Source organism: Anneissia japonica, unplaced genomic scaffold (assembly GCF_011630105.1).
Source record: "Anneissia japonica isolate Jap-2015-1 unplaced genomic scaffold, ASM1163010v1 scaffold287598_len761594_cov195, whole genome shotgun sequence".
NCBI classification, from domain to species: domain Eukaryota; kingdom Metazoa; phylum Echinodermata; class Crinoidea; order Comatulida; family Comatulidae; genus Anneissia; species Anneissia japonica.
The window spans coordinates 368,536-380,679 of record NW_022705477.1 but is presented as its reverse complement, the minus strand read 5'-3'; the positions used below and the strand labels follow the sequence as shown (position 1 = coordinate 380,679).

Below are 12,144 nucleotides of genomic sequence, written 5' to 3'. Positions count from 1 at the left end.
GTACTGGATAAACATTCTCTTTCCCATCCTTCTCCTTCTTCCCTCCTTCTTTTTTTGCATTTCCGATCATACAAAGTTCTCCAGACATTATATATTTTTCGCCAAAAAGTGGGGGGCCCGGCCCCCCCGGCTCCGCCGCCCATGTAAGACAATCAGTAACAAAAAGAACCGAGACAAATTTGTATGGTTGGTTGTGCGTATTATAATCATATATATATACAGGTGAAACTATCCCCCGCCGGACATCATTCCAGTATGTCTGAGTCAAGGTTTCGGGGCCTAAATTTTTTATGTTACTAGGTAGGCCTAACAATCGGGTACTAAAGTAGGACTTTTAATGATGATAGGCTCTAGGATAGGCCTAAATTGTAGGCTAGATAGCCTTTGTTGAAAGGGAACTTCATGAAAAGGGGGGTTCGTTCGAACACAACGAACCCCCCTGGCTACGGGCTTGCAAGACTAGCAGTAATAAGATGTTAATAAAAAAAAGTTGGTCTAAAATCTAGCGGAACCCAACATTTTTTGCGGACCCCTTTGATTTGGCGGACTCCCAATTATTTTTCGCAGGCGGCCAAAGGCGTCCTTGGACCCCAGGTTGGGAACCACTGATCTAGATATATTGATAATAAATAGTTAATTGTTCATAGTATGCGAGTTCAAGAGGGCGAACGATTCGAGGTTGTGTAAACATTCAGTTGTAGCAGACGGCGAAGTTCGCCACTGTCGCGTATGCTAATAAACGGCCTTTTGTGTTCAAACGTGAGAACCTGTATCGCACTCTCATTGACAAATATATGTATATAGTATATTATTAAACATTAAATGTATGTGCTTGAATGTTAATATTATGACAATTATATGTTGGCCTATATTTTTCTTGTTACAATAACATACGATGCTTCATTTCATTTTATTCTAATTTTAACTGATAGCCATACTTCCAAGTGTGCTTTCCCACGGAATTGTTTTTATTCCAAGAAATGAAAAGAGATGAACTTGATTTTAATATTTAAATTATTTTTATTGTCTTTCGCCAGAGCTGCTGAAGTACAAAAATTCTAATATCTAATATCATGGAGGAGCATCAGGTAGTGCCAGATGTACTGGACAAGGTTCCAGCTAATGTTCTCGAAGTCAGATACAGTGACCTCGTGGTTGACCTTGGAACAGTGCTTACACCAACACAGGTAAATTTGTACACAACACTCGTTTCTTGAGCAAATAATATGATGGTGACTCCCAAGTCGTCAACACCAACAATTGATAGTCAAAATACAGCACCTCAGTTAAAGAGGACAACTTGGGGACCAACAAAAGAGCCCCCTATAAAGGGTGTCACCTGGATAGGCCAGGGAGATGTAACCTTATGTCACTGCGATGAATCTTGCATGGGAAACAACGCCCTTCCGTGGCAACAAGTAGTTGGCATTCTTTCTCCTTGTGGTTAATCTGCAAATCTGTATTTCCAGTGCAAATGTACGCTTTGGAAATACATTCAACTAAATCCAAAATACTGGTTGTATCAACTACTTTATTATTAAATCCCTTCAAAAGCTGGGTAGTTTTTGGTATTTGTACACCATTTGAATATGCATCCCAATCACTTCCATTAAATTTTATGTATTTAGAAGCCTGTCCACTAAGCGATACTGATGCAAACATATGCACACCTTCCTGTTCCCAATGACACAGTTTATGAGATGCAATCTCATCCCAGTTTATTAGAGGCTTTGCTGTATCTTCCTGATTATTTGATGAAAAATCTACAAGTTTAATATTTAGGGTAGCTTTTTTGTTTTTCTTTGCCTTGTCCCACCACCTTCTTAATGATCGTACACAAGACGTACACACAAATTTTGGATGGTAGTCAACATCTTTGATTACATTAATACCAAATGCTCGTTCTATTTGTATAGCAAAATTCTCTTTCTGATAAGGGCTTCTATCCAAAGGAATGGCATCAGAACCACAAAGTCGACAAAGTCCTTCCATCTGGCCGCTATAAAAAAGAAAAAAAAAATCTTAGTAATAGGCCTAGTATATTAACTTAAGCAGGATTTTATAGGCATATTTTACAAAAAGAAAAAACCAAAAAAAATTCAAATTTTTACTATCAACATCCAATGTTATAACTCGGTATAAATTCTTTGATCGATGATTTTAATTACGCACATCTACCTGATGCACTCATGCAGGCCTGACGTTGCTTTTTAATATACTAGGTCTATGTTTAACATTATTGCCAACTTAAAAAAAGGAACGCACACTAGAATAGAGTTAGACAAGCCATTTTTAAACCAGGAAGATGTATTTTTACATCTCCCTGTTTAAACATAACTTTGTTGTAGCCTAGTAGATAGTATAGATAGTAGTAGTATTATTATAGTACTAGGCCTAGTACAATAATAAATAGAAGGCATCTTATTATAGGCTAGTCTAGAAGCTAGGCTGGTTATGCTTATATGTCTGCGCCGAGATAAAAAAAAAAAAAAAAAAAAACTAGTCTAGGCCTACAACAGTAGTCTAGACTAAGCTCTATCTCAGCCGGGCACCATGGAAAACACGACTGTGTGTTTTATTTATCATCTTACCTTTTCGTCCCAAAAAATCAGGTGTCGGGCGATGGCTATTCGATCCGAAATATTAAAAACAAAATGAATACAAAATAACACATCGCAATATCCAAACAGTCTACTGCTCACCTAATTATCGGGAGAACACTGTCGACCTTGGTATGTCTGAGTTGGTATTTTCGCGGGGTTTCAATTCAACGTCACTGCGCATGTACAGACTGATTATAACAGCAATTGCGCATGTAAAAATATTAATATTATTTGGTGGTTTGCACATCTTTTCTCAAGACAAAATATTACCGATAGAGGGCTGAATTTGGACGGTGGATGCCTTAGGTTTCAAAGAAGATAAGAAGATAACGCGAACGGGCTTCGTAGCCGCAGGGATGATTAAGCGACCTTCCGACTTTGAAGAAACCATTATAGTGCACTGCTTGTTAATTGATTCACAGAGGGTAGCCTTCAGCTAAGTAACTTCGAGCTCCCTCCTTTATTTTTTACATCTCCCTGGATAGGCGTTGACTATAATGTTAAGAGATGTCTTGTGGTCAAAACATTATCCCTTTAATGGGAGAGGAGATTTTTGGGGGAGGGAAACCTATTCAAAAAATACTTAATTTTTGTGAGCAACACGTCCATACGCACAAAGTAAATTATGATTAAAAAGATATAATCTGCTTTTCCTGCAACAGGTACAGAATCCACCAACGTACCTGAAGTGGGCAGCTGAAGAGGGCGGTCTTTATACCATTGTAATGACTGATCCAGATGCACCAAGTCGTCAAGATCCAAGAGTTCGTGAGTTTCACCATTGGATGATGGTGAACGTACCTGAAACTGATGTATCTAAGGGTGATACATGGTCTGAATATATTGGATCGGGACCCCCAAAGGGGACAGGTGAGAATTCCATTTGTTTATATTCAGAGTTATTGTAAACCTCATATCTTGACTAGACTCATCCAAAATAATTATCGATAAAGCATTCCAAGTATTCTTGGTTCAAATCCTGTATACCTAGATTTTGTGATTAGCACAGGAACAGAGAAGACACGGCTAAAGTTGTTAGTCACCTTAACGCTATGGCACATTTTGAAGATTGCCATCTACGCCTTAAGATGGTGTCCATGCAAATTGGATTAGACAAGAATCAACACTTCATAATTTCTTCATAATTGTATAGAATTTTACCAATGCCTGTTTCAAAATTTATCTTCGTTGTAGTTTATTTTTTTTCTTTTTTATAGTCAGGTAAATGACAATTATGCACCTTTTTCCTGTCTTCAGGTTTACATAGATATGTACTAATTGTTTACAAGCAGCAAGGAAGGATAGTTCCAACAGAAGACAAACGCAAGAAAAGCACTGCAAACCGAACAAGCTGGAGAACACGAGACTTCGCTAAAGCCAATGCACTTGGGGATCCAGTCGCTGCCAATTTCTATCAAGCAGAATATGATGATTATGTCCCGAAGTTGCACAAAGAGCTTGCTAGCAACATAACACAGTAAAAAAATTATACTTTTTAGTTACCTACTTACTGCATCAATAAACCATTGGAACACAAAACACAGCAATGGTCTGGCAGCATCAATACCCCTAAACTTCCCAGGGAGGAACATATTAATGTTATTCACCCCATGATGTTTTCCTGACGGAAACTCGCATCGAAATAGCATTTGCAGTACTGCTACTAGGGGATCAGATTTAAACTATACACTAAGCGTAAGTTCGGTAATATTGTGGTTATAGCACCAGGGTCATCTGGGGGTCGTGTGTTCGATTCCTACCCGAATCACTTGCGAATTTTTTTTTTCTCAAGTATTTGGAAACGTATTTAGTGTTCGTTACGATAACACGTCAGCTAGGGCAAAACATTAATAACATACATTATTCGTTATTTATTTTTATTTATTTCCACATGGGGTAACCTGATCAGTGCAAGAACATTGTTATCCTCCAGGGCCCAGCAACCGTACATAAAGTAAAATATAATCAAATGATAAAAATCGAAAGAAAAGTACAAAGACTGTAAAAAGCCTACTACTAGTAATCACTCCTCATACCACAGGAATTCTCCTCTTTTCCTTCTTTATTATTGTTGATTTTCTATATTCTGTTTTTCGATATTTGTACTGTGTTTTAGTCGTGATTATTTATATGGATTTATAAGAATTCGTTTCTCGTACATTTGTTTTTGCAAGACCAATAAAATGTCTGTATGCTCAACCTGTATCATGTGTTCTGTATTTCTATGTAGTAGTGTGAAGGTGTGCACCGTGTGAAGGTGTGAACCATGTGAACTGATGAACAAGATGTTAACTTGCAGAATTACAGAGGGCAGCAAACACAAATATTATGATGCAGTGGCGTATACAGAATGTGGGGGGGGGGGGGGGGGGGATGGGTATGGCCGTGGCCCTCTGAATTTTCGAAAAAAATAATTTAAAAAAAAACACCCATGGGCGGATTAAGAATTGTTCAAATATTTGCAGAATAGATAAGTGAGTAGCGCTTATATTCAATACATAACATTGATACGCATTGAAATTTTAAAATTTGGTGGTAAAACGTTCCCCATTCCCCTATTAAATCCGTAAGTTACTGCTTACACATGGGATCAAATGATTATTTTAAATACAAATTGAGAATTCAATCATTAGAAATTATTATTAATCATGTAAGCATATCATTTTTTTTCTAAACACGCCGAATTAATCCAGTAGCAACCATCCATTCCGACTAACAAGTTGAGAAAATGAGCGAATGCTGCACTCACTTGGCCGAGAGCCAAATTTGTAAGCTTGGTTTTGGTTCACGCCCTCGAACTTTCCAAATAAGGAAATTTGTCAATGAGAGTGCGATAAAGGTTCTCACGTTTGAACACAAAAGGCCGTTTCATTAGCATACGCGACAGTGGCGAGCCTCGCCGTTTGTACGGTGTCTGCTACAACTGAATGTTTACACAACCTCGAATCGTTCGCCCTCTTGAACTCGCATACTATGAATTCTTCATCAGCCAGATCGCTTTTTACTACGTCGCCGTGGAGCGGTACTCACGAGTGCTGTTTTCAACAGACTATTGTGCCCAAAATGATGAAAAATCGTTTCGGAAAATCGAAGCATAAAAGTAAGTACAAGTGTTAGAATGTAATTATGTCATTTTTAGTGAGTTTATTGTATAATATTTTGATATTTTATCAAAACATGTTCAATGTTTTGGTTTGATAGTGATCACGTGTCCGGTTGGTTGATTTTGGTGGCGTGATCCTCCTCCCGCGTAGTAAATAGTAAGCTGATGATGGTCAGTCCATTCATCAGGGTTTGGTGCATCTTTTGGATTGTTGCATCATAAATAGAGGTCTAATGTATATACATATAATTCTCCATATTGTTAATTAATATTGAATATGTTTAATTCATGTCAACAAATTTGTGATATTTTCGCAATGGTTCTTCAAATTCAATTTTTCAAAACCCCTCTGCGACCTAGCTAGGCTGATCCATACATCACTGAATCGTACGATATCGTATTTGGTATGGGCGTGTTCATTAGGCAGAATAGGAAATGATGGCTTAATAATATAATTAAACCTGTTTTAGTTCAAATTTTTAAATTTTGTGTTCGCTTATTGCCCACTAATTTGTTTTAGATATTCATAAAAAATTATTAATCATTTCATTTCAATTTTTATTCGAAAAATTATTTCAGTTTGAGGATAATGTTCTTTGGATGTAAAATAATTAACTGAAATTAAAACATTTGTGTAAACAATAATTATGAAATCAAAGTCTTGTATCAATGTTTTAGTGCAAGTTCCAATATATTTCCTGCCCTTGACACTGTTCATAATTTGTTACAACCTTTTTGAATGGATTATATAATTTTAACAATGTATTAAATTAATTTGTTTCATTTTTTGTATGTACTGTATTATATTTTAATGAATCTGTTTTTCATTGTACATTTAAATGTTTTTTCTCCCAAGGGAGGTGAATACAATTTAATTTGAATGATGTGGTATATAAAAATAAAATTTGTTTATTTTAATTATTCAAATGTCATGACAAACATGTATATTGTGAATATGAAATTATGGATAATTTCCTTAATTATTTTATACCAAAATGGGTTATTTGATTATTATTTTATTTAGACTTTGAATTAGTATAGGAAATTGTTTTATTATGAGGGTGATCGTAGATTATTATATTTTTTGATTATTGTTTTATATTAATTTAATAATAATTAGTGTGTAATTTTATGTTTTTTTTTATATAATATAAAAAATTTTGTAATAATTTTAATATTTTTATTATCAACTGAGTGATTACTTTAAAGAAAGTGGATTGTGGTGCAGGGCAATTGTCAGTAAGTAGTAATATTTAAATAGCTATTTGAAATTAGAGGATGAAGAAAAACTAGAAAGATTAAAAGCATACTGGTAATATAATTATTCTGATGTTTAATTTGTCTTCATAAAATAATAGAGTTAAATCTTGAATAGAATATTTATGGTGGCTGAAAAATTCTGGATTGTGAAATTTGTCTAAGTACAGTAATTTGAGATTTTAAATGTACCTTAGCTAACTAATTAACAGATTGTTACAGTATGGTTAAAATTGTTGAAATGTTTAAAATTGACAAACAGTAAAAGTAAATTAACTCCAAATGAAACGGTAACCTTTTGTAAATTTATTTCTTTAAAGTACCAACATAAATGTCAGGAATAATAGATTATTATTATTCTTTCTTTTAGATTAATATTATTTCTAACGGAGTACAGTATACAGTTGTATTTTTCCAAACATACTTCCATAACAACAAATGAAATAGATCTGAATCTGATCCTAATTAAGGCCTAGCAATCCCAGACGTCTTGTTTTATTTAACGTTTGGCGGGCACCATAAAGTTGTCATTGTATCGTTCCACTTTATGCAATTACCTATTTGTCCCTTTTGTGACCTTTCTGTGACTCAGCCAGATAATACAGTACTATGATATCGCGTGACTATTTTATTCATGTGAGTATCATAATGAAATCAGTAAATACCAAATTCATATATATCAGCGTACCGGTAATGAAAGAAAGTGTCTTTTAAAAAAAATTAAAACTACAAGTTCATCAAGAACGTTGTTTTAAATGATAAAGCTATAGTGACTAAAAGAAACATTAAAAAAAAATTTTTTTTTTTTAGTTTACATTAAACATAACCATTTTTTACTTGCATATTTGTTGTTTTGATTTGCCAACACAGAAAGCGTGTATGATATGGGTTATTACTTTAATGTGAACCTTCTTTTACTCTCATTTTTTAATGATTTCTACCAACAATTTTTATAGAGATTTTGAGGCAGTCAGTCTATTCTTAGATTTTATATCAAATAAAATGTATTTTTTGCTGGGCCACTTTTATTGAGAAATTTGAGGGTTGTAGAAATGTATGATTATGAGAAAATAATGACAATTTTAGGGGCTGTAAAATGAAGGGGTTGCATTATTTCAGAATTTTGTGTGTTCTACAAATGTTTATTAGCTTGATAAAAGTAGACTTCACCTGTATTAAAACGAACTGTAGTCAAACTTTGAACTAGAGCCTTTACCTTTTGGAAGCTAAACTTAATTTTCCTTTTCTTTCTACTTATACAATCGCTTTTATTCTTTTCACTCTATTGTGAGTTACAAAAGCATGTTTTTAGTAGGGTAAATATTTCAAGTTGGCGATTTAGTCTGACCCTAGGCTGACTAAAATAATCAGCCTTAGGAGGTATCATTTTAATCGAGGTTTGCATGATTTACAGTAGTTGTAGTGCTGTTTGTAGTTTGTTTTAAGAATACGAAATGACGTAATTTTTAAGTTTTACCTCAAACTACGCCTAAAGTTTGTTTTAAGAATACTGGGAGGTATGGCTTCATTCAAAGTTCAAATTGGAAGTCAATACATCATGGTAAAATTGGAAAAAAAATGTGTCTTTGAGTAGGTAACAATTAAGGACTTATCAAATAGATGAATATGAAAGTCAAAAAAAAAACAACATAAGGACTTATCAAATAGATGAATATGAATGTAATAAAAAAACAACATAATAAAAGATAACATACAGTACAATAATTTTTTCTTTATAGCCTTCATAAACATTAACAAGTACAGAAAGTACAAGTAGAAAATATCAAGGAGGCTTTCATTTCCAAGTTTCATTTTATTGCCATGAGTAGAACAAGCATGACTTATGATTCAGAGTATAAAGCAGCCAATCAGAAGCTAGCTTTCATTTGGTGTGTAATGACACACCTTCTTCATACCCTTAATTCACACCAAATCAGATCTTAAGTGTAGTTGCATAAGTTTCACTAAGAGCTGTTTACACCGCTGAATATTGATATGATATTTAATATACTGTAGTGGCGGCGCTTTGGTGAGGGTGGGGGGGGTGCCGAATATCAACATAAATTTTAATTACTTTTAGAAAATTAAACATGAGCCTTATGTTATAATAATCTATCGATTGATTGAAAACCTTGCCCTATATAGTATTCATAAATGCTGTATCAAAAATTGTCAATTTAAATTTGTTTTATATATTTACTACAAATTTTTTGTATAACTTTACATTTTTATAGGTATTAGAATATATTTTTCATGGGCATTCCTTGACCATTGACTAGTACTATTGATCAGCAAGCACGAACTGCAAGTTACCGTAATGGTTGTAAACTACTACAATAGTGTCTCCCAATAATAATCAAAGCATGAATAGTATGGGAATATTTCAACTATTTCAATGTTTGTTTATTAAAACGTCCTATAAACAAACTTAAGGATTACCATGGATGGAATACATAGGTCTTCAGTTGGGTGTTCTCAAGGGACCAATCAGCATTGCACTAAATATGTTATAGATACTGTAGCAACCTCACCTTTGGTCTTACTCACCTTTAATCCATCAGTGTGTTTTGGACTGTATTCAATTTCATTCAGGTTTCCATCCTCTTAAGATATTTTTTGCTTCATATTATTTGGAATCCTGGATATTTAAATCACAAATGTCTGGGCAACAGTCAGTATTTATTTGGATTAGTTTCTGATAGTTATATAATTTGATTTTATTTAATTCATTTATTCAATCATTCATTCATTATTAATATCAACAAATATAGGAATTATACTGTAATCAATTTATCCACTTTACATTTCTATCAGTTGATTTTTGCAACATCATATTATGTAACTGTTTTTATTTACTCACCTTTTAAAGATACCATCTGTCATAAAATATGGCAAAACCACAAAGATTTAATCAAAACATTAAATTACTTAAAAGAAGAGTCAAGATGTGTATAATATAAATTCTTGAGTGTGTTTGTTTATTACACAAAAATATTATAATCATTTTCATGTAGTCATATAATACATAAATATAACTGGTTTGATCCTGCAAAAAGCTATTATGTTATATTTAACATAATTTAGGATAATTCTACAGACCAGTACAGTACTATAGTAATTATTTCTATTTATGTCTTAATAATCTTTTTTTTGTGTAGAATTTCAAGATGATTGGGAGAAAGCTAAAGAGCCAGTTGTTGAGGGTATAACATTCTATGTCAAATACCTAGGAATGTCAATGGTAGATAAAGCCAATGATGAGAATTGTACAGCCGAAGCAGTCAAGAAAATTGTCAACCAGGTAATATACTAACATTTAACACAAATGTATACAGTAGAATCCATATTAAGGAGATAAACTCAGGACCAAAAAAAGTGTCCCCTTAATAGGGGTGCCATAGTATTAAAGGATATACTGCCCTTCATTTCATGGCTGAAAATGTGTCCCCTTAATAGGAGTGTCACTAAAAATGGAGGGGTTCTAGTATATTAACATTTTGGATTTTTTATACCACATGATTAAATCCTAATTTACTAATTACTAATAATTGAAATGGATTACAACATCAGTTACCGGACAATTTATGGATCTATGCAAAGCAAAACAGTTAGTATTAATGCATCTGTTACTTAGGAAAATATACACGCGTAAGAAATTCAAATAATGATATTTTTTGTTCAGGCTCTAGAGGAAAAAGAAAATTTGATACGTAGTACAACTGATTTTTATAAGACACAAAAAGCATGTTTGACAAAAATTGGGTGCCGTTAATGACATACAGATTTTTTTAAATATTTAAAAACTGGGAGAAAAGGCGGAAAAGAGTGGTTACGTCCCTTTTTCCCCCATTTTTAATACTCAAAAATCTGTATCTCATTAACCACTCCCAAGTCTTTTTTCAGATATGCTTTTTGTGTCCTAGAAAATCAGTTGTGCATCGAAAAATTTGCTTCCTCCGGAGCCCGGTTTAAAACCTCAACAGTTGATTAATATCTTTTTATTGATCAATTAAAAGTGCACACTCTGTGTGCAGTAAGGCCAAGTAACAAAAATTACTTGTTTCCCGTCCCCGCGCGCATCGATTTTTGGGCCCGCATCGATTTTTTTGTTATTTGTTATTTTTCGAAATTTCGTTTTTTTGGTGTTTTTTGTTAGTCTGAAAACGCGAAATGACGATATATGACGCATTTTCTAGACTCAAGCAACGCAAAAAACCGCTCAAGCACGAAAATTGTGTGGTTACTATAGGTCGATTTTGACACGTTTCGAAGTTTACAAACGCAATTCCGTACGGAAGCAATCGTAACTGCGACTGAAAACGAGGCTATCTAAGAGACAGCGTGACAGCAAAACAAACGATTTCTAAACATGTGAAAATGTTGACAATTAAGTCGAACCGACTCTAATGCAGTTCTCCGATGTTTGTGGGCCAAAACATTTGAAGAAAGCGATGACCATTGTTTAATGAACGATTCTATGGTGCTATAAACTCAGCAGAGGAGCAGTTTTGTACGACAATGAAACGGTGAGTCACTTCTGGCCTAGTAGTACTGTAGTAGGGTAACTAAGTAGTACTACTAGGCCGCCTAGGCCTATATTAATTATTATAGGAAACCTGACTATATTTGGAATAGGTAGTAAACGTAAAACGTTCTTCAGAATTCTCCGAAAGGCAGATTTGTTACAAAACACTATTATGAACATATTTATTGAGCTTAAAACATCGTACAGGCCGATCTTTTTGTTCAGTCAATATAGACGCGATGAGTTAGGCCTAGGCTAGGCTACATAGCATAGGCATAGGGCCTAGGCTCGTAGGCCTACGTCGAAAAATCCTTACGTCAACTCCTGCTCACCATTATGAGCCATATGCCAATTTTCCGAGTGGATAGTCCGATCGTATGACCATTCATGTATCAATCAAGGCAGGAATATTATATTTCGCCTAAAGTAGCCTTGCATTGCACACTTTATTTGAACTTGAAGGACAGTCTTCTGATTCATGGACTTTTATTTCTTTGTCTAGCGCTAACTAGCGTCACAGACCCGTCTGACCCGGGGCACTTTCCCCTTACGGCCCGAACTCTTGGTGCCACTGGGGATTTGACTTTACTTTCTACCTTTCAAAATAAATGAAATGAAATGCAAAATTGTCACAAATGTTTTATTTTTTTATTTTT

At 34.2% G+C, this 12,144-nt stretch overlaps 2 protein-coding genes across 4 annotated transcripts in view; both read left to right on the top strand.

Moving 5' to 3' along the window:
* Positions 1-4,800, top strand: part of LOC117105588 (protein D3-like) — a 14,670-nt gene extending 9,870 nt beyond the window's left edge. For both annotated transcript variants that reach the window (XM_033246769.1, XM_033246771.1), the window contains exons 3-5: positions 1,038-1,187; positions 3,266-3,473; positions 3,861-4,800. In XM_033246769.1, the coding sequence (XP_033102660.1) occupies positions 1,074-1,187; positions 3,266-3,473; positions 3,861-4,084 (546 nt within the window). In that variant the 5' untranslated portion in view covers positions 1,038-1,073 and the 3' untranslated portion in view covers positions 4,085-4,800. The remainder of the gene's footprint in view (positions 1-1,037; positions 1,188-3,265; positions 3,474-3,860) is intronic.
* A 676-nt stretch (positions 4,801-5,476) lies between these two features.
* LOC117105547 (low density lipoprotein receptor adapter protein 1-B-like) overlaps positions 5,477-12,144 on the top strand; it is a 21,067-nt gene continuing 14,399 nt past the window's right edge. The window contains exons 1-2 of one of the 2 annotated variants that reach the window (XM_033246716.1): positions 5,477-5,703; positions 10,122-10,264. In XM_033246716.1, coding sequence (XP_033102607.1) covers positions 5,577-5,703; positions 10,122-10,264 — 270 coding nt within the window. In that variant the 5' untranslated portion in view covers positions 5,477-5,576. The remainder of the gene's footprint in view (positions 5,704-10,121; positions 10,265-12,144) is intronic. The other variant, XM_033246715.1, reaches the window with a different exon arrangement.